A 23777-nucleotide genomic window follows, 5' to 3' on the forward strand; every position below is an offset into this window, starting at 1 on the left:
GTGAATAAAAGAATGAATTTTTAATTGTTTTTAATTTTAAATTTCAGTAGCCACATGTGACTAACTTTATTGGACAGTATAGGGACCTTTCTATTCAAATATCTGACACAAAGTAGAAATTCAATAAATACTTATTGAGTGAATACAGGATAAAAAAATGATAATTAAATACTTTTGTAGCTAAGTTATAGTGATTTTCTTCAGTTCATATTATATTCAGGTACCATCCATGGCACTTCATATACATTTCCCATTTTTATCTTCATAGTAATTCAGTGAGTTAAGTATTGTTGCCATTTATAAAGAAGAAATTAGGGTTCTGAGAACTTGACTTTACGTCTGCCAACCAAATCCAAGTCCGAAGCCCAGCCACTAAGCTGTGCCTCTTAAGTAGTAACTCATCCAGGAAATTAAAGTTAAGGTATCTCTGGGAACTGTAAGTGCACTTAGCCCTCTCCATAAAACTGCTGCTTTGTTGATACCTTGTGAGCATTTAGGAATTTTTTATGTTATGCTTTATTTTACTTTATTTTATTTTTTTACTTTGCCAGAGCCAAAGGCCAGTGGTTGATGCTCAGATCACATGATATTGTAAATATATTCAGAATAACTTTGGACTTCCTTGTGTCACAAGCCTAAAAAAGAAGTTTAAAACTGTCTTAAAATAGCACTGTGCATTTCATTTTTCATTTAGCTTTTATTCCTTTGTGATTCTGTCCAAACTGATTTACAGATGGTAATTCAGATGTCCTGGATTCCAGAATAGAAACAACACAGAAACAGTGCTCTGAAACTGAGCCACAAGACACAAAGGTATTTTTTTCTACATATTAATTTTAAGTTTGGGGGTAGCCTAATCACATCACTCTGAATACTTAGTATTTTTTCATCCTAGTATCCCTTTTACTTTGTTTATACCTAACAATAATCACTATATTAAAAATATATGGATTTTTTTTAGTGTCCCCCACAAAAAAAAAAAAAAATGTTTTACTTTATAATTCGTAAATTGCAAGATTATGTTAACATCACAATTCAGAGTAATGTTTGTTTGGGGTTTTGCCCAGTAATATTGATTTCTTAAAGAGGCTTTCATGTATTTTCATCATAGATGTACCAAAATACAAAATACAGTGATGGGTATTACTTTAAAATACTAATATTCTACCTTCTCTCTTGCTTAACCTCTGCCCCTAAAATATAGGGATCCCCAAGGTCAGCCTCCCTACTGCCTTTTCCTATGGTTCTGTTTTTTTTTTTTTTTTTTTTCCTCATGTCTCAGAGAAATTCAGACTTTCATTTCTGCTCCTGCTCAGATTTCCCCTTTTTCCTGCTAGACTTCTTTTAGAATTTTCTTCCATTTCTGAGACTTGGCACTTTGAAACTTCTTATTGTGTATCCAGACTAGCTCCATCTCCTTCTCTTTTTTTTCTTTCTCTATTTTCTTCCACTCGTTACAAAAGTATTTAAGTCAGGTTGTTACTTACCATCCAAAAAAGGAAAATGGCATACTCTCATAAATTCTGGTGAATTGTAGTCAAAGGAAGAAATAGCTTTTAACCTATCCCTTACTTCCCTGTCCAGAACAGGAATGGTGAGCTAATGCTCCTAAATTTGAAAAGAAGCAGTTTGAAAGGGTATCTATTTATTGTCTCTTCAATTTCATTTAAGTTTTTTAATATTGAATTTAACCAAAGTCAACTGTTTTCATCAAAAATTGCATACACAGTATTTTTAGTATTAGAATGTTTTCTTGCATGGAAAACTGTCTGTAATAGCATTTATTTCATATCACGGTTAGTGTTAATAGTAATTTTTGCATATTAAGTTGGAAGAGATTTTATCATTCCTATTATAACTTTCTGCATAATAAGTATGTATCACTTTATAAAAGGAATAACATCATTATTCTAAAATGTGTATGCCAAGACTAAAAGAAGACTGAAATTGAATATGTGATAAAATGTAGGCACTGGAAAAGTCATAGAGGGAATAAAAAGCAAGATGTACTCATGTCCTCAGGATCTGATTAAGTGCCTAAGGTGCTAGAGATTGACTCTCAAAAGAACCACACCAAGGACAGAAATGCAGTTCATTCAATGGTTTGAAAATTTCTGGGCAGTTCTTCAACCCACTATATAAAAAAATTATGTGTGTTCTTGCTGCACTTAGAGCAGGGGTCCCCCAAATTCCTGCTCACGCCAACTCCCCAGTACACACACACACAGACACACACACACTCTTCCCCCCTCTCTCACATGAAGAAATTCTAGACTGGAAATCACAGTGTGCATTAGTCTCAGTGTTTATTGGATTAGAGGAAATAATTTGCTTAGGAGAAGGTTCTCACTTTCCCTAAGGATTGACCTTTCATTCTCTAAACCATATTCTTCCAAGGTGGGTATAAAGTGTACCATTGGGCTATGAGATGAAATGGTAGAACCTCTGTTCATATCAGCCTTTTATCCAAAAATAAGCAAGTCTCTAATAATATTTAATATGCAAATTGGGCCTGATGTCCTTACTGAGAGCAACATTACCTAGATATCACATGTCAATCTTGCACCATAATTGCATGTCTCAGTCCTGGGCATGAAGGACTTTCAAGGTGCCTTAAGGAAAGTGGTAGTTCCATAATATAGGGGACTTGAGAATAGCCCCTTCAGTTCTTTATTCTCTTTCAACATTTTATGATTGATTAGAATTTACAAATGCTCAGTGAAAGGAATTTGCAGAGTCTGTCAAACTAGTTTTAATTGAACTGACCCTTTCAAAATAAACACATACTTAAGATTCCTACAAGGCAAACCATAAGAAAAAAATAACATTTATAATGCAGGCACAAATACATAAGAGAAATGACTGAGCTACCACTTAGTATTACTAGGAAGTAACAGAAGCTCTTTGTCATCCTCAATACTAAGTAAAAAGAACCAGCATGAAATAGGCAAAAAAAAAATTTAAATGCTTAAGAAAAAACATGTGAAATGTGGATGTTATATGGATGTATTTGCCTTCATATTTATACCCCTTCAAGTCCTGGAAAGGTAAATCAAAATCCAGTGACATTGAACCTCTCTGAAGGGAAGTATCAGGTGAGGGTATTTCTTTGTAGACCTTTTGTATTTTGAACAGGAGAACTTCTTCAGATAAGTAATATTAAAAGTAATAGAGGGCCAGGGGCAAAGCCCAGGGGTAAATGTTTGCCTAGCACATGTAAGGCCCTGGGTTTGATTCCCAAAAGTTCATCATCATAGAAATTATCCCACTTCTCAGTAAATACCCAAAGGACTTAAAATCAGCATACTACAGTAATGCAACCACGTCAATGTTTAATAGCAAGTGAACTCACAATAGCTAGATTGTGGAACCAACCTAGATGCCCTTCAATAGATGAATGGATAAATAAACTGTGGTATAGATACACAATGGAATATTATTCCCCCTTAAAGAATAAAATTTATAGCATTTGCAGGTAGATGGATGGAATTGGAGAATATCATGCTGAGTAAAATAAGTTAATCCCAAAAAACCAAAGGCTGAATGTTTTCTTTGATAAATGGATGATGATACATTATGGGGATGGGGGTTGTTGGGGGTAAGAGAAGAATGGAGGAACTTTAGATTACGTAGAGAGAAATGAGAGGGGGAAGGAGGCAGGGTTATGAAAGATGGTGAACTGAGACAGACATCATTACCCTATGTACATGTATGATTACACAAACGGTGTGAATCTACATCGTGCACAACCATAGAAACAAAAAGTTGTACCCCATTTGTATACAATGAATCAAAATGCAGTCTGTGAAAATTAAAAGAAGTTATATAATTTTTTAAAAAAACGAGGATTTATAATTATTGTAGTGGGCTATTAAGTAAAATTAATTAAGATTTTTAGTTTTTAAGTTTATCTCATCCTACTTTATATAGTTTTATTTACATACTGTATTGGTATTATACTATAAACACTTTGGTATTTCATGCTCAAAACCTTTTGTGACTAAGGATATATCATTTGACTATTGAAAGATCACTGATCTACACTCCTTGAAATACTCAGAAATCCCTTTAGCACCTTACAATTTATTCCTTCCTCCTAAACCCTCCCTGCCACCACTCCACAAAGAAAAATATCTTTTGCCAATCTATTCATTTTTAATAAGCTCACTAGCAGCAATAATAGTTGCTTTTTAAAAGCCATTTTCCAACTACGTGTCCTAAAAAACAGCTAAGAAATTGTTTTTAAATAGAAAGAAAACTTTGCAGAGGGTGAGTGGAGGCAGAGTTGTTTGAAAAAGAATCCTCTTGTTCAACTTCTCTATAGGAAGAAAATTCTGGAGACTTGGACGAAGTATCCAAAACAAATTCCAAGACAAACAGCACTGCTTCAAGGACCATGGAAGAAAAAGGTGAATTAAAACATATATGTATACTGGGATAAATTGAAATATTAAGCCTTCAAAGTAACCAGCATCTTTCTCACTGAACTTTCCCCCTGAAATGTCTGTTTTGCTCATTTGCTTTCTCCGTATAACACCATACCTCATGCTTGAGGTTAATAAGGTTTGAGAATTATTTTTAAATTGGTCCTGCTCTACCCAAAGTGTGCTGCTGCTCTCTGAACCAAGCTCAAGCTATTAATTTTGATGGTGGAGGCATGAAAATGAAGTGTGTGTGTGTGTGTGTGTGTGTGTGTGTGTGTGTCCGCGATGGTGCAGGTCCTCTAGGTGAGCACCCCTTGCAGTGGTGAAGGATGACTCTTGCACTGAGCCCTGCCTACCTTTTCTACAGATGAACTTAGCAGCAGTGAGGCTACCAGTGAAAAACCAGAGCAGAATGAAGATGATAGCATCAAATCACAGGAGGTGAGAGCTGCTTTTCATGTTTATTTGCTCAGAATGATTTAAGTACTAAAACCAGATTGAATGTGAGAAATAGTGTTACCAAGAGATTTTCCTAAGTACTTTTGAAAGAGCTTTACTTTTTCAGTGCAGTGGGACACCATTATGTAGCATGCATTTTATCAGTGTCATTATGATTAATTTTGTTCATCTTTGTTTTATCAGAACATTTTCGTAAGACCTACTTTGGCATGGTCAGATCAGGTCAGTCCAACACTTCCTCAGTGGCAGTGTAAAGTCTGACCCTGAAGCTTAGCACACTGCCAGGCCAGGTACCAGGACAGGACAGCAGCAAGAATCTGAGCCCCATGGAGCCCAGCCAGGAGAAAATGGGAGCAGCATCAAGATGGGCCAAGGGGACCCAGTTTCATGAGGCATGTCTTAGGTTCCTGGGAGGATGAAGGAATAGACAAGATACTTCAGCCCTAGCTTTCATAGACCCATTCAGGTTTCAGGGAGCCCATGGTCAGAGCCCCTTAAACCCAGGAACAACCTGTACACTAACCAGGATTAGATAACCATTGCTAACTTTGCAATTTTTAATGGTTCATTTTGGTTTTTTATACCTCTGTATGAGAAATCGGTGAACTCCTTTCTTTTTTATATGAAATAACATTTGTTCATAAGTAACTTGAACTAAGTCCCAATTCAGATGGGATTTACATAGTTCTTACAGAGTAAGAGGTGACACTTGCCAGCACTTACCTCCTTGACCTCATCTTCTCAAAATCCTCACCTCTCCCTGGATTTCAAGAGAGTTGTCAGGGTCCAGTGAGGGAACTACAGAGAGAGAAATAGAACACCCAACACCTCTCTTAACTTTAAGTCACAAAGTTGGAATTTGATCACACTTAGGAAGAAACTAAATCTCAGGCTGAGAAAACAAACTGTATAATAGAGGATAAAATTGTTCTTTTGCATTTTTTTTTTCATTTCCCTCTTAGGAAGATCAACCAATTATTATTAAAAGGAAAAGAGGAAGACCTCGTAAATACCCTGTAGAAACAGCATTAAAAACGAGTAGGTATTTGGAAGTGTTTTCAGTTCATACACAGGAGAATTCTTAAACTCATCTGTTAAGTGTGTATTTTTGTTATTGTTTTCTTTTTTTTTTTTAGAAGATGACTCCAAAACAGATACTGTCATTGCCACTGTAAGTACCTACAAAAATATGAGAAAGAACTCTTCAAATACTGGCTCTTGGCCTTGAAAGGGTACACTGTAATATCTAGTATTTTGAACTCCTGTTTTTTTAAGTATTTGAAAAGCTTTAAAAGATTTTCCTAAATATGGGGCAACCGTTCAAATGTTTTGGCTAGTAGTGACATCATACAAATGGAATTTTATTAGCTGTTCTTAGGTTCCATTCCTTCCTCCCTTGAGTTGGATCATGGGAAAATTGTGTATTGGAACTTACCTCCTTATGGTTACCCTTAGCTAAAATATTGAAATTTGCTATTTTATATGATTTTTGAGACCAGTAACTTTTATGGAAATCTCTAACATGTCTTGCCATTTACTACATTCTGTGGAATTATTTTTATACTAAAATGTGTACTAGTTCCAGTGTAGGAGAATCCTCAACAATAGTTTATCGTTTTGAATTTTTTTTATCTTTGACCCTGAAGTGCATGCCCACTGAAGTCATGGTGTCAAGACTCTACTGATGCGGTCTGGTGGAAGCACTGTTACGAGGACAGACACGTGACCACTGACCCAGCAGAAACACTCATTCCCAGACCTGTGATTTGGGACCAGTCAAGGGACCTCTGGTTTCCTTGGCTGTAAAGTGACATAATGATACCTGCAGCCCTTGTCTCATAGGGATATTATAAGACGAAAAAAAACAGAGAACCAGTGTGACTGTATTTACCAACACGGGAAATGGTTTGCTGGCTCTGGGAAATGAATATTAAGAATATCAACCACAGCAGCCCATTCTTTAGCATGCAGCAGGATGACTGGGGAAGAGCTGGTGGCAAAGACTGTTCAGAAGCATGGGCATTCATGTTGGCTAGGTGTACTTAGCTTGCTGCAGAAAGTAAGTCCCAGACTTCCTGTCTGTGTAATAAGTAGAGGTTTAAACCTTCTTTTCATTATAGATTGCCTTTCTATGTGATAAACTGCTGGTTTCAGTTTTTTGTTCTTTTAAACTTAGGTAGAACATTCTCCACCTAGCAGCAAACTGAAAATGATGCAAACAGGTATGTACCAGGAGCACCTAGCTCTGTGTATGCTGGAAGGAACTTGGTGTGCTTTCAGTTCTCTCACAGAAATTTTCAAACCGACTTCCTAACTAAGTCTTTTTCCCTTGGTGAGCAAGAAGGCTGATTGTTGGGGAAGGTTTTAGACTTTCATTCTGTTCATTGGTAAAATGAGTGAACTCCTTGGTGGTAACAATTTTTCGTAGAGCCATGAGAGAATATACTTTCAGTCTCTTTCTGTGATCTGAGCCTGTCTCTGTTAAGAAACCTAGAAGGAGGAAGGTAAAGGCAATAGAAGGCACAGGCTGGGGATATAGCACAGTTGGTAAAGTGGCTGCCTCACATGCACAAGGCCCTGGGTTCAGTCCCTAGCACCACGAAAAAAAAAAATTGAAGGCACAACACTGGGGGCCTTGCATCCATAGGAAGAGCCTGTACTGCAGGGCCTCACCAGATGTGCTGGATTTGTAGGAAAGAAATAGACGAGCTGCCTGGGATTGGGCACTGTTTCCAGGAAGGCACAAATTCAGCTCAAGAGCCTGCTGAGCTCAGAGGGATCGTAATTTTGAAGCAGTCTCTTCAGTTTACAGAGCCCAGGACACAAGAGATGAAATTGTTTGAAATATTTTTGTCCTCATTCCCAGGAGAAAATGCATTCCTAAACACTGGCAGTCTTTAGCTCCACCAGGCAGAATGAGGGGAGCATTCCTTATTGTTTAGCCTGTTCCATGCATTTTCCAGATTCTTCAAAGTGCATACACATTGATTTTAAGGTTTAAAATTCTGTACATTTTCATGTAAGAGCCACTGGTGGGTTCTAAAGGGCTGACATAAGCAAAAAGAATGAGAGGGAGAGCTATTTTATATCAAACAAATAGCACAGCCAGCGTAGGAACGTATCTGTTCTGATCAGCAAGATAAAGCAAATATATAATACCTGTACAAAATGTTTTCCACATTCAACCATGTAAGCTTGTGATTATTTTTGTCTCTTGGTAAGTTAAGGTTCATTTATTTAAAAAAAAAAAAAAAAAAAAAAAAGGAAGGGAGAATTCTGCTTTATGTATTTTGGGAAGGTTTTTGTCACCATTATTAACTTTTTTGTTTTTTTGTCTTACAATATTGGGGGTTGAACCCAGGACCTCATATATATATTAGGCAAGCATAATAGCACTGACCTGCATCTCCAGTTCTTTTTATTTTAAGACATGGTCTCACTAAATTGCCTGTGCTGGTTTCAAACTTGTGATCCACCTGCCTATTAAGCCTCCTTAGTAGCTGGAATAACAGGCATCTACCACCACACCTAGCTATGCTTGGTTTTTAACCAATTTTAATTTATAATATTTTAAATCCATATAAAAAGTCTTCATAACTTGAATGTCCTTTAAAGACTCCAACTTAAGCTATGTGATTCTGTTGTGAGGGTTACTTGACAATAGTTTTCTGAATCTGGGTAGTGATGAACAATTTAAAATAGACTTCTTTTTTGGCCTTTTTATCAAATTTTTTCCATCTTCTCTGTAGTATAATATATTGAACCTGCAGAGAAGGGCAACTACTATAGTCTTCATCATTACTAAGTACCTTTGAATTTTTATCATCTACAAACATGCCCTGATTATAGCTTCAAAGAGTACATTGACTAATCTTCATTTTTCATACCAACATATATTCTCAGAAAATTGTAACATCTCCTGAAAACAAATGCATTGTGAATAGGCTTAAATAGCCTACAAACAGACTTGTAATACATAATTTTTTAGTTGCTGTGATGTATTAAACTATTCCAGTTATCACTCTGCTTATTCATTATGTGACTCCAAACAAACTATGGAAATCAAATTATGCAAACTTGGTTTTTCCAAACTTTAAATCAGGATTGTAATTTACAGAACTACCTTGAAATTTAAAAGCAGCACAGGTTTAACATCCTTGATCAGAAATCTGAAATGCTCGAAAATTCAAAACTTTTCAAGTGCTTGCATGACACCATAAAATTCTACACCTGACTTCATGTGACAGGTCACAGTCAAAATACAGGTGCACTAAAACTGCTGTATAAAATTACCTTCAGAAGAAAGGAAGGAGAAAGACCAAAACTTACCTTAGAGAAATATCAGTGAAGCTGCCAACCAGCTTTGTATATCCATCTGATGTTTATCACTTTAAAAAAAACTCACACACAAGCACAGTTATCTATCAATATGACCTACACAGATATAATTGTCTGCCCCAGGTATAATAATATTTTGAGAAATTTGTGCATTAAAATGGTATTACTTTTAGGAATTGATCCTCAAATTGCAATGCTTTTTGCTCCTTATTGTCATTTTTATACTGTGTTATTTGAAGAAACATGAAATTCTATACTTTTTATATTTAAAAATTACCTACAGGATATATGTATATGTAAAGTATATTTGAAATATATGTATGTATATAGTGTATTTGAAATATAAATTAATTTCACATTGAGACTTGAGTCCCATACCCAAAATATCTCAATATACATACAAATATTCCAAAATCTGAAACCTGAAATACTTCTAGTTCTAAGCATTTCAGATAAGGAATACCTAACCCGTACATGATCCTGAGGTGCATGCAGTTCCTGGTGTGTCTTAGAGTCTCCCTACAAACCCTGTTTCCCTGCCTTTCTGGGTTCAGAGTACTTGAGTTACAAGGGACCATGAAGGTGGTCTAACGCAACTCCTTGTCTTTACAGATGAAAACATTGAGGCTTAGGAGTTTTAAATAATTGGCCAAGATCACAGCTTATGCATTGCAAATCTGAAATGAAAACTGTTTTCCTAACTTAAATTCTGACATGCTTTCTGCTAGGTATTCTGATTCTTTATTTAACTGATATAAAATGATGATAAATTGTATAACAGTACATTAAATAGCATTGGTGCATGAACAGATAATAATCAGACAATCAAAGTTAATTTTTCAGTAATAATGTACTAATGCAAAGATTTCCCTTTTTTTTTTTAAGATGAATCCAATAAAGAAACAGCTACCCTACAAGAGAGAAGTATAAGCAATGTAAGTGTTAGTTTTCTTATCAGGATACATCCTTTAGAAGTAAACGTAATAAAGGATCAGTTGACCACCCTTTCAACTCTATTTTTATTACCCCTAGGACGATGGTGATGAGAAAACCGTGGCAAGCGCACGTCGGAGAGGAAGGAAGCCCAAGCGCTCGCTCACTCTGTCGGACGATGCTGGTATGTCTCTAGCGTGATCTGAATTACAGACTTAGTATTTCAAAATCACCTTTTTTAAAGAACTTTTCCTTGGAAGAGGAGAATCCAGTGGGGTACAACTCATATTCATATTATGTAAATATGTGTGAAATGGCTCTGATCCCCTGTCAGAAATGGTACATCCCAGATGTTTTTCTCAGAACAGGTGATTTTCTCATGCATGCTGGCTGTGAACTGCAGAAATAAACTATCCCAAATGTGTTTGAGATCAAGTTAAACAGTTGTGAATTGCAAGTGCTGAAACTAAAAGGAAGTGGAAAACCACTTCTTTTGCTTCCAAGTCCCCAATATCCTAACTTCTAAACTCCATGACTCTCCTTTGTAAGTGTCTTTGGGAATTGTACAATCCAGGTGTTACCCTTCTCTCTGAACAGAATTCTCAGAGCCAGAAAGAAAACGCCAGAAATCAGTTTCTGAAGCAACTGAAGACAAAAAAGATCAGGAGTCTGATGAGGAAGAGGAAGAAGAGGAAGAGGAAGAGCCCCTTGGAGCCACCACAAGATCCACCACTAGATCAGAGGCACAGAGGTAATGGGGGCAGCTTAGAGCTGCCAGCCATCTTCACCAATTTCTCCACCCAGAAAGAGCTCCTAGTTCCATGGGATTCTCTGAACTGAAGCACTCCTGCCCCAGTGGAAGCTGTTTCCTTTCATTTTATCTCTAACAGAGGGCACATGTTCTCAGCTGTCCATCATTCTGCACCTCCTTGAAGAACCCATTTCCTTTTTTTCTTGGTTCTGGGGATTGAACTGAGGGTTCTTCACACTGAACCACATCCTGACCCTTTTTATATTTTATTTAGAGACAGGGCTTCACTAAGTTGCTTAGGGCCTCACTAAATTGCTTAGGCTGACTTTGCACTTGCGATCCTCTTTCCTCAGTCTCCCACACCACTGGGATTACAGGTGCAGACCACCATGCCTGACTTGAAGAACCTGGGTCCAGTCCCTGTTACCAAAAAAAAGAGTCTGGGGATATAGTTCAGTGGTAATGCCTCTCAGTTCAATCCCAGTACCCCAAAAAAGTGATTCTTTAAAAATCATATTTGACTTATATCATCTGGATAAACCACCTGGATATTACTGTTCTTCCTGAAGGTACTTTAGGAACCTGTAATTTATGAATGGATTCTTTTCTCTCTGGCTTAGATTCCCTGGAATGGGTTGATTGGTTTCAGGGCTATGGTGTCTTCTTCATAATTTTAGATCTCAGGTGGGCTGTGCTCTCAGTGGTCATCCAGTCCTAGGCCGTCAGTGACTGAACCACTGTTTGAGCAGTTCCTCTGAGATGGTCTTCCTTTTCTTGCACACAGGCAGGGGAAGCCACTCTCCTTGGCATTCTCTTCCTCATGTTCAGTAGAAGCTGGTCTCATGGTAACTTTTACTCTTGGTTCTAGTTCTACTTTGGGGGCCTTGTAGTAATTTTCTCTTAAGTATTTAAGGGTAACTTCTGGGTCGTCTTGTTTTAAACCTCTTTATCCCTGTTTGCTCCCTTCAGTTTGTAGTCTCTTTCAAGCAAATGTTCTATACCAGGTGTTTCTGGTGAATTCAGAAGAGGACTGTCCCATCTTATCTTCTGGATTCTATTTTTCAGTATGCATCCAAATCACTTCTCTCAGATTGAACCACACACCAGCTAGACAGTTCTTTTTCTTAGAGCTTTTATTGGTAATTCATCTTCCCTCATTTCAATTTCTTTTTTATGCAGTTGACTCTTGGGGACCTCTGAATTGCACTTTCATTAATCTAGGCCCCTATTCTGCTCCAGTGAACTCTTTTGATATCTCTATTTTGTCAACCAGTATATTTTCTATTTTTCACAAATTCATCTTTTTCTATGTTATGATAAAATGTCATGCACAGTAAAAGCCAAGCTAGAGCCATACAAGTAGCATTAGTCCTGGATGACATCGAGGTCTGCTTAATAGTGATGGTCAAAGAAGCCAACCATTTTTCTGCTTTTGATCCCCATTTTGATTCCCCACTCTCCTGTGCACAAGGAGCCTCATCCTTTCGAAATAGTCCCAAGGACAGGAGTATTCAGTGCTACTGTTGCCCAGTGTTTCTATAATCTGTTTCAGAAAGCATCATAGTGAGCCATCTGCACGTGCAACCTCCAAACTTGGCAGCCCAGAAACAGTTTCTCCTAGAAATCGCCAAAAATTAGCAAAAGAGAAGTTACCTACCAGCAAAAAAGTTAGTAAATCTCCCCCATTAGGAAGGTAAGTCCCTGCTTACACTTCAAGTCATGTTTAACTCCTGAGACTATTTTTGGTACAGTAATGCTTTGTTCCTAATTTGTTTTAAGATTTTTATCTCTCCAAATAACTGTCTTTGGCAATCCTTGGTTTCCAAAAGGAATAAGAAGAACTTCAGAGGTGTCTTCAGTGACCTTGCCACCCAGCCAGGCTACACAGGCTCATCCTTTAGACTCGTGATTATTGATTCTCAGCCACCACCACCAAAGGCAAGGCATGCTTTCCCCAAGTGGTCACCGGTCTGGATGCTTGGTTAAATCCACACAGTGTGGTGAAGCATCATACATCTGGCTTAGCCAGAGCCTTGCAGAGGTAATGAGGTGACAGAGCATCTTCTTTAAGACACAGCCACCTGCCAGCTGCACCTTCCACAGCAGCCTGGTCAAGCTCTGCTCCACAGGTTGTGCCAAGTCCTATCTCTTGCCTTAGCTTGGCCTTTGCGTGTTTGTCCCCCTGCTGGTAAGCTGTGTCACTCCAGTAAACAGATCCTTCCCCTTCTTCAAGTCTCTTCCTTAGGGTGCCCTCCCCACCTGCTTCAGCCCGTTCTCCTCTCTCCTTCCTGTTGCACTTTCCATCAGTACTGGGCAGTTACTGGCATGGCATTGTTTTCCCCTTTGGGCTGTCTGTCCTTGAGATCTTACTTCAAAAATAAAAGATGATTCACATGTATAAAAAAACTGTTTTGGTATCTCTTGCCACACTTTGATCTTCATAGCACATTTGTAATACATGGATATGCTCTTATCCCTATGTCTTACAAAGGAAAGCAGATTTTCTCATGATATCCTGGAAGAACTAGGTGCATACTTCTCAATTCAGTGTGTAGAGGAATCACCTGGTGAAAATGCAGATTACGATTCTGAAGTGTGGGATGGACTAAGAGTCCGGGACTAACAGGCTCCCAGGCGACCAGTGCCACTGGTCACAGACAACACTCTAGGTGGAAAGAAAGGATATGGAAAGGGAGCTCCCATGGCAGGAAGACAGTCTGCTCAGAGCTGTTCTCTGATCACCTGGGTCCTGACACAATAGCACTGGGTAATCCTATTCCCTGAGTGATCACTGTCTCTCCTGTACATGGTTTGAAATAGTTATTAGCAAACACTGCTTCTTAGCCATTCTCCACACAGGGGTAGGAAACTTGCCAGAACCACACTGTCTGCAACAGTGTTAAAGTCTATAAGCAACTGTTTTTAGACCAATGAAGTTCCATTTTTCCCTACTCTGCAGTTTTGACTTTCCTAGTCTTTTCATTCATTGACAGAAATTCCTTGCCTATTCCTATGTGTTGAGCATTGCACTAGACACTGGAGATAGAAAAATGAATAAATCTCAACAGCCACCCCGGGTGAACATCTTATCTATTGGGAAAGATATATGTAAGACTTTGAAAGCTTTTTTGACAGCAACCCACAGTAAGAATATGTTTTGCAGTATATCTGGTGCTAACATTCCCACTGTAGAAGCTGAAGCAAGTTTTCATGAGTAAATCCAGATAGGTATACCATCAGTGGTATTTTCTAATGTGTTCTACTAATATGCTGCTTTACAATGCTGACCGTAATGTGAAGATTGAAAAAACACCACAGAAAAATTACCATGGTGAATGCTATATGAAGATACAAAGTGCCATGGATTCTCTGAGGAAGGTACAGCTTGCTCTGTGATGCAGAAGGCTTCCCAGTGGAGTGGCTTCTTTTTTTTTTTTTTTTAAAGTGACTTTCTTTTTTTAAAAAAATTTTTAGTTGTAGATGGACACGATACTTTTATTTTATTGATTTATTTTTATAAGGTGCTGAGAATCTAACCCAGTGCCTCACATGTGCTAGGCAAGTGCTCTACCACTGAGCCACAATCCCAGGCCAGAGGAGTGGCTTTTGAACTGGGCCTTAACAAAGGAATCTGGTCAGAGGGGAAGAATGAGGTGATTTAAAAAGCAATCATGTCAAAAGCATGAAGCTGTAAAGAAAACATCATTTGTTAAAATTAGAGAGCTGGTTATAAAAGACCATGTATACTGTGCTCTGGATACTTTATCCTGAAAATTCAGAGAGCCAACAGGGATTTTATACATCTAAGGACAGTAACATGCTTAATTGGAGTCCTAACAGTTCTGAGTGCAGACCGGAGGACAGGGGTGTGCTGGTGACAGAGATTGGACAGAACATTTTTCCAAACAGCCTATTCTAACTCTGCCATCTGTTTCCGTGGTGCTGAACTGGGAAACATGGTTTTGCACGAGACAGACCCTAGGTTACAGTCCTGCTCTTCCTGTTAGTTGTTTCGATTTGGAGCAGTGTGTATGTTGGTAGGAATGTGTACATAGGTGAGCTAGAAGGAAGACCCGAGGAGGCGGCCAGCCTGCCCAGGCCAGCACCCAGAGGTGGTAGAGCAGGAACCAGAGCACAGGTTCCGCACTCTTCCATGGGGCTCAGGCTCCTTTTTCTGTATAAATGCCACTGGACTTTTCTCTTCTTGGCAGTCTAGTTAAAAACTCTTTTTTAAAGGACTCCCAAATTATTTGCAACAGCGTTTTTAACTCTGGCCATTGTCTTGACTTTGTTTAATGCAGATCAAAGACACAGCTCTCCCCTTCCACCAAACGCAAGAGAGAAGTCAGTCCTCCTGGAGCCCGGACAAGAGGCCAGCAGAGGGTCGAGGAAGCCCCTGTGAAGAAGGCGAAGCGATAATCCTGACACTGCGTCCCTGACGCTTGAGGATCGCAGTGGAGAGAAGAGGGGATCGTCCTCGTGGGCCGTAGGCTTGTTTTTTTTCCCAACCAAGAAAAGGATATGCATGTGCTATAAGTTCCTAGGTGCAAGCTTTTTCTTGTTATGTTTTAAACAGCTTTATAAACTATTGTTCATAGAAGATACTATGTACATTTATTTCAGATAAAGGAAAATAAGTTTACTTTGTATCTGAACTCAAAACAAAGTAGTTGTATATTTTAACATTCAAAATTGGGATTTCCCAATGTGACACATCACTAATGCAAACCCTTCCAGCCATCAGACACCAGGCTGCCCACTGGTGATCTGTGTATAGTATATGAACATGTAAAAATAGGTTGTATTTTACTCTATGTATGATGCTAATCAATGAACACTTTATTTATTTTACAGAGAAAACTTATTGGTGAACTTTACTATATCTGTTTATTTTATTTTATTATTTTTTTTTAATAAAAAAGGGTTTTAAATGCTATGCAGTCATTAGTAGAAAATTTTTAGGACTCTGCCTGCCCTTTGACTATCTGAACATGACCTGGCAGGAAACACAGACATTCTCGCATGTATCCAAGTAAAGTAGCTGAGCTGAAGAAGGGTCTCCATTGCTTTTCTGTTCACAGTCGTGACTGTTTTTAAGAACCTAACTCGTTTTTAGATTGTATTTGCATCCGTGACTTTACCACCAGCCCTGCTGATGGTAGAGAGCCTGGATCAGGTAAGGTGACATGCCACCTCCCGCAGTGGGGCTCCTCTGCAGGTGTCCATTCCTCTCTTCCCGCTGTTCCGAAGCTTCTACCAATATTCTTTCCATATCTTTTTCAGTAAAGAGAAACGCATCGAATGTTAGGTCACTCCTGTCTATTCAGCTTCAGAATTTTATGTTGTTTTATATACAATTATTTCAGAATAGAAACTGGTTTTATTGCCAGGTTCTTTTTTAAACATGTTTTAACTCCCATATGAACAAACTGTCCAATTTAAGTTTTTCATAAACTTTTCTTAAGGTCAAATTTGTCTCTTGCAATGATGTGATGAGTTGCCAAATAATTGAGATTATTTTAAAATGTTTTGTTCATATTCTTGTTTTATAATTAAAATTTACATTCAGTGTGTGTGGGTTTTTTGTTATTTTTTGTTTGTTTTGTTTTTTGGCTCAATGTAAGGTGGATATTTCTGTCATTTTACATGGTTTCTTACTGAGATTTTATATATAAATTATAAAATGTTTCCCTAAATCTTGAGTGGTAAATTTTTTTTCATGTGTCTTAAATTCTTTTCCTGTGCAAATCATTTCTTCTCTACAAGTAACTGGTTTTAAATATACTGCTCCATTTTCATATTCAAAGATGAATCAGTAATGGCCTCTCGTGTGATAGAATTGAACTTTAGACCTAGAAGGGACCTTTGGACCAGGAACATGAGAGTTTCTCATTTTTATTTGTATGGATGAGTTTTAAACAAAGCTCAACAATATAGTGAATCATCTTCAAGTCAGCCAAGGTTAGAAGGCTGACTAGGTTTTAAGCTCCCAATTCCTTATACAGTCTTTGCACTGGTCACTTTTAGATCAGTTAACAGAAGTGCAGACCTGAAAATATATTCTCAGTACAAAACCACCCTCCATTTAGAGAGGCCTGCAATGGGGCATGACCTTGTAGGGACCCAGTAGTTGGGTTTTGAGGAAATGCTGCCTCTCGGCTAAATCAAAACTAAATAGTAGAACTGTGTGAAGAATTTCCTAGTGGAAGTCAGCTAGACCACGAGCTTCCAGTGGTTCTAAAACCTAAGCAGAGAGCAGGTCCCATGGGGTCCTTGGGACTGTGTGGGGGCAGTTCTTGGTGATGTGGTGACTTGATACTGCTAGCATTTAGGAAGAAACAGGTTAGGATGTGAGACATCCTGCAGCTCACAGGACAGACAGAATCCAAAACTCTGCAGCCCAGCACGCCAGTGGCTCCCTACTGATCCACTAAGAAACACTCGGAGGTCTCTCCCCATACGTCACTTCCCTGACGTCACCACTGCCACGACCTCACTGCTTCTCCATGAGAAACAACCCTGCCAACCGCTCTCCTCATCACCGTGAGACAGCTGCCACCGTCGAGGGAGACTTCCTGAAGGTAGGGAGCATCCCACAACCGAGGGCAAGGTGGCTGTCTTCTTCCCTTGGTAATCCAGTCCTACAGAAAGGCCACTTCCTCAGGTTATACCACTGGAGTAAGTTCTAGAACCTACTAAGGTTCACCACATCCACCCCAATTCAGAACGACCAGCAGGTAACACTCCCCTCCTCGGCCACATCTCAGTGAGCTGGTGGCAAAGCTGAGCCTGAGTTACTTTTTGTCTCTAGCCCCAGGCCAGAGGGTTCGTCCTGCTCCCCAGGGGAGGGAGGCATTAACCCTTCTACCTCCACCGAATGCTCACTGACCTACGGCCATAATCCAGCCGGTGCTTTCCCCGAGCATCTCCCCAGCTTGTAAAACCTGACTGATGGGAGAAATGGGGAAATGGTTCTAACTGGAAGAAATGCTGAAGGAGTTTACTTTCTTATTTGTGTTTTGATTTTTTATAATTTATTATTCCTACTATGTGCAAAAGAGTACCTTACATTTTCTAAAATTACTTCAACTTTGTGTAATTTTAATCAAGAACAAGATTTTTTTTAATATTTCAATGACAGGGACACTTTTCTTAGGGAAAGAAAATAGAAAATGGCTGTATAGCCACAGTTTTTCCACTGGAAGTGCTATGCTATAAAAATGCACATTTATTGAGTGCATGTGCCCATCACAGAACAAATATGAATGCAAGTGCCAAGGGGTGACAACCACAGAAGCACAGAGCTGGGCGGCAGAGGTTGGTGTCGGGCCACAGAAAATGGCAAGGGGTGAAATCACCTTCAGAGAGAAGTTAGGACACAGGATAACTTCTAGCGGTCAGGATGGGTGGGAGATGTTTGTTTTATAGGTATAGAGTTTGAAGCAAGGTTGGAACTTGGAGAACAGAGCATCTTGGGAGCTGAGGAGCAGGAGAGACAGAAGACAATGAGAACCATGTTGACCACAGAGTCAGCCTTTCAGAAACTTCCTGGAGGAGAACTCTGCAGGTAGTAATAGCTAGATAGCTCTTAGTTACATCAAACTCCTTCCGAGAGATGCACCTTCACACTCAAAACTTCTGGAAATTCAGTGCGCACATTAATACAATTAAGAAATGAGTAGAAATTAGACCAGTAGAGTAGCAGACCAGGAATAAGGTTGCGGGGCAGGTTTCTGTGCTTTGGAGTGTGCAGTAATTTTGTTTTGAGGCCAAACTACAATGTACTTTATTGCTCTTGTTGCTAGGGATTGGCCCAGGGGCACTTGACCACAAAGCTACATCCCCGTCCTTATCACTTACTTGTTTTTGAATTTTGAGACAGCGATTTGCTAAGTTCCTGAGGCTGCCCTCGGACTTGCGATCTCCCTTCCACAGCCTCCCAAGTTACAGGGCTTGCAGGTGTGAACCACCATGCCCAGCATCTCCACAGTACGTTCTTTTAATTGGTTCTTTAAAATCAAATTATGTAGAACCCATGATGTACTTTAAAGTGACATCAGGCTGAATAATTGTGAACAAGTCCATACCTGGCAAACACGGTGAACCACATGAAAACTGCTACTTGCTCCACAGCAATTGTAAGATGCTTTTGAACAAGTGACAGTTATTCGAGTTGTTTCTCTGAATTAATTTAACATGTAGTTTTTTTTTTTTTTACAATAGCGAGATTTTAATTTTTAAAATACTGCACAGTTTTATGAAATGTCAAAAGGATAGATATTACACATTTTTAAAAATCCTACTTACTATGCCTTCAGCTTAAGACAGAACAGTACCAACACAAAAGCTTCTGATGTGCCCAACCCCATCCCAGTCACATTACTCACCTTCCCCAAGGTCACCACCATCCTAAATACAGGTCCTTTATTTCTTGCCTGTCGTCAGTTTTACTACATACATACACATCTCCAAGCATGAAATTTCTCATTGTGCTTTACATAGTCAGTTTATACGAATTATTTAAGACTTGCTTTTTTTCTTCTATATTTTGAAATTAACCTGTTAACTATGTGTAGCTCCAGATAGATCATTTTCACTGCCATATAGTATTCTACATACACATCTTAAAGTCTGAGCCATTCACCTGTTGCTAGGTCTTTGGTTGCTCCCAGGTTAATCAACAATTTGTGAACATTTTTGTGAAATTTTTGTAGGACAGAGCTTTGAAAACATGTCATTGTTCACATACAGTGTGAGACATGAAAAGGCACATTAAGGTCAACAGCAGGACAAGGATGGTCGCTGCTTAGTGAAATCCCCTGTTCACCAGAGGACCTGGCCATCTAGCCAATTTATCCCCTGCCCCCAGGAAAAATATATATTTTATTGAGGCATAATTGATAAATAGAAAATTATGTGTATTTGAGGTATATGATGTGATGATTAGACAGAAATGAAGACTGAGTATCTCCCTCCTGGTTTGTTAGAGATTCTCTGTGCGGACACATACACATCTAGTATGCTAACAGTTTTGTTTCCAATCCACCGTTCCTTTTTCTTGTAACATGAGATTTATTGGCTTCATATCAGTGTTAAGCTTTATTAATTTGACAACCCGGTATTCGAGTGATGGGTTCACTCAGAGAGCTGAGTGAACATCACCTCAGGGCTTCATTCTCCTCCTCAGGGAGGGAGCAGTGCATTGACTACCTCATGTTAGGCGGGACTGTTGCCTATTATCTTTTCTGTACATTAAGTATGGGTTAAGGAGATGCACGTGGGTATAAGTCAAGAACAGCTGGACCTGCAGTGGTCGATTTTAGGTGCCAACTTCACTGTATTAAGAATACCTCGAAACTTGCAAAGCATTCTTTTTGGTATATCGAGGAAGGGTTTTGTGGGTGAGCCTGAGTGGACGAGGTGGGGTAAATTCACCCTCCATCTGGGCAAAACACCATCCGGTTGATGGAGGGTGGGAGATAAAAACAGAAAAGGTGAAATCTCTATCGATTCCCACAGGCTGGGATATACTCTTCTCCTTTCTTTGGCTCCCTGGTCTTTGGTCCCCAGGACTTGCACCAGCAGCCCCTGGGTCTCCGGCCTTCAGTCAGAGCTACACCACCAGCTGTCCTGGCTCTGAAGCCTTTGATCTGGGCTGGGCCTTGCTGCCAGCATCCCCGAGTCTTTAGCCCGCACGGTCTGCCATGGGACCAGCCTCCAGCACCACAGGAGCTAATTCCCTAGTGTTCACCTCTCATATCTCTGAACACATCCAGCTGGTTCTGTTTCTCTGGAGAACCCCTTGATAAGGACCCAGGGACCCAGAACTGCCACTGCAAAACAGAATACAGGAAGAATATAGGAAGGACAGACTTGGAGGTAAGACACAACGGCTTCATAATTGGCACGGGTCACTTTCTGACCCCTCACATCCATCTCACCTTCTCCAGGTGTTTAAACTTAGATTTAACAACTATGGCTGCTGGGTTTCCCTTTATCTCTGATAAACTCAGCTGTGCTCTTTAGGCTGACCAAACAAGTAAACAATCTGGCACCTAAAACTTACCCTGCAGGAGGGCCTTTGCAGGTTCCTGTGTGCCACGCTACCTAAGGTGGAAACCAAGCCTGAATTTTCAACGTCTCTGAAGGAATTGTTAATGTCCTCATTTGCCGTTTGCATTGACTGAAGGATCAGTCTCAGTCAGCTTTTTGTTTTGGGGGTTTTGCAGGGGTACCGGGGATTGAACTCAGGGCCACTTGATCACTGAACTCCAAAAAAGTTTACTGTCAACAGTGGAGCTGTTTTTGTTTGTAGGAAACAATTTTTCAGTCTTCCAAAAGTCTTACTGTAAATAGTCAAACTGATACTTCTTTCAACCCAAGATCTCAAACTCTGTTAATTTCATCTCTGTCATTTGGGGTCCTCTGACTCTTCAAAAAAATACTGTTAGAGTTTAAAAGGATGGAATTGATCATTTCAGATTCTTAAAATTTAAAAAAGTTCATCAATCATTTCAGCAAAAGCCATGTCTGGATGCATTTGTCCCCCTTCACCCTCGGCCCCTGCTTCCTTCTGACCTGAAGGTGGGTTTATTCCAGAGATGACCTGCAGAGAAGGTGCTTTCCTTGTCCTCCCCACGCTTCGCTAACAACCCGTTCTGAGTTTACAGGAAACACATGTCCCCATCCCTAGGTCACCTGCATTTGTGCAGGGATTCCTCTGAAGCCTCCTCAAACTACTTCCTTTGACAGCTCCCAGGACAGCACAGTCCCATCTGTTCTGATATTCCATTAAACCTTTTCCCTACCACAACACCCTGTTTTCTCCTTCCTGTTTCTGGCCACACTTACTCAGACAGAGTGGCAGCATTTGCATAAATCTCTCCAGCAAGCTTTCTCCCCTACCTTAAACCCCTTTCACTGGAAGCACAGCCCTCAGGCACTTTCCCTTTCAGAACCCAGTCCAAAACATCCCATAATGGAAACAAACATGTCCACGTTAGGTCTCGGAAGATGATTTCACACCAACATAAGAAACTAAAATATGTGATTCGTGCTAAAGGGCTAAGGGAACTGCTGTGTACCTTGGCGTGGTGGTGAGCCAGCACGCGTCTTGCGGAGCAGGCTGTTGGCACGCTCATCCTAGGGAGCAGCCAGGTTCAGGTGACCCGGAACAAATCACCAGGCTTCTCCATGTCTCAGTTTCCTCATCTGTAAAGAGAAATTCAGGAACCTGTCCTGCTCATCTCATCTCACAGGGTTGTGTGGAGGACAGAATGAGACCATTGTTCAGTGAATATTTGCTACGAGTCCACCATGTCCAGACCCATTCCAAGCACTAGGGATGTTATAGTGAGTCATTTAAAACACTGAGTTTATGAGATCCATCCAGATGGCTGCATGTACTGATAAACAGGGCATTTCTTATGCTGTACAGTTTTCCATTGTGTGAATATACCACACAATATACATTTTACTGTTGAGCATTTCAGCAGTTTCCAGGTCTTTGGTTATTACTATCTATCACACTCTGTAGGCTCTCTTTTCACATTATTGGTTGCATCTTTTGCTGAGAAAAAGTTTTTAGTTGGAGACCATCCCATTTATTGATTCTTGCTTTGATTTCTTGTGCTGTGAAACAGCAGTACACTTTATAGTTCATCGCTTCCTTATGTGTGGCATTTTTTTCTCTTGGTTTCAAGTACCAGCTTCTCCTGGTCCTTCCTCCTGAGGTGACTCCTCAGTCTCTGCTGACTCTCCCTCAGTGATTGAGTTTGCAAAAGTTGCAGAGCCCAGGTTCCTGCACCTGGGGTCCTCTAGGATCAGTGCGGTCTCTTCTACGTGATCTATCCAGTTTGACCAACACCACCTTTCCACTGATAACTCCCAAATTTCTGTCTTGGCTGACTTCTTGAAATGTTATCTTCATTCCTTAATTCATACCTCACATATGGTTTCTTTATCAACAATCATTTAAAAATTTAATCATTTATAAATATTTTCTCCTACTCTGTGGTTTATTAGTCAGTCTTCTTGGTGTGAATCTTTAAGAAGCATCTCAGATGTAATACCACCAAAAGTGAACAAGTTCCTCCCACCCTCTCCCCACCAAGTCTTTTCCACCTAGATCAACAACAGCATCACTACTCACTCAGTGTGTTAACTAGGTTTTTATCCCTATGACCAAAATACCTGACAAGAACAGCTTAGTGGAGGAAAATATTTATCTCTGGCTCCTGGTTTCAGAGGTTCCATCCATGGTCAGCCAGCCTGAGGTGAGGCAGAACATCATGGTCAACAAGTGTGCCAGGGTGTGCTGCTCTGCTCATGAAGGCCAGGAAATGGACAGAGAAAAGAAGGAAACAGGGGACAGGATCTATGATCCTCCAGGTCCACCCCCAGTGACCCACCTCCTCCACAGACCCCATCTGCCCACAGTTACCGCCTCGTTAATTCATTTAAACTACGATGGACTGATTAGCTCTCCTCATCTAATCATTTCACCTCTGAACACTTCTGCATTAACTCAGGAGCTTTAGGGAAACACATCATATCCAAACCATAAACTCAGTTCCCCAAGCTCAAACCCAGGAAATATCTTAGATTACTCCCTTCTCCTCACCTGCATCCAACCCACTGGGTCTGTTAAGAATGGTGACAGACAAGCTGGGTGCAGCCGCACAGGCTTGAAACCCCAGCTACTTGGGAGGCTGAGGGCAGGAAGATCACAAATTTGCAGCCACCCTGGGCAATTTGGCAAGAACCTGTCTCAAAAATTTTAAAAGTGGATGGGGATATAGCTCAGTGGTAGAGCTCCTGCCTAGTATGTATGAAATCCCAGATTAAATCCCAGTACTGTCCTCCCCCAACAA

At 39.9% G+C, this 23777-nt stretch overlaps 1 protein-coding gene across 1 annotated transcript in view; it reads left to right on the plus strand.

Moving 5' to 3' along the window:
* Positions 1–16528, plus strand: part of Bod1l1 (biorientation of chromosomes in cell division 1 like 1) — a 51917-nt gene extending 35389 nt beyond the window's left edge. Inside the window, 10 exon segments of the mRNA XM_047566234.1 lie at positions 734–813; positions 4325–4409; positions 4792–4865; positions 5846–5921; positions 6020–6054; positions 7060–7105; positions 10107–10156; positions 10254–10338; positions 10752–10905; positions 15207–16528. Of these exon segments, the coding sequence (XP_047422190.1) occupies positions 734–813; positions 4325–4409; positions 4792–4865; positions 5846–5921; positions 6020–6054; positions 7060–7105; positions 10107–10156; positions 10254–10338; positions 10752–10905; positions 15207–15324 (803 nt within the window). The 3' untranslated portion in view covers positions 15325–16528.
* The last annotated feature ends 7249 nt before the right edge of the window (positions 16529–23777 follow it).

Source organism: Sciurus carolinensis, chromosome 10, assembly GCF_902686445.1.
Source record: "Sciurus carolinensis chromosome 10, mSciCar1.2, whole genome shotgun sequence".
Classification (NCBI taxonomy): Eukaryota; Metazoa; Chordata; class Mammalia; order Rodentia; family Sciuridae; genus Sciurus; species Sciurus carolinensis.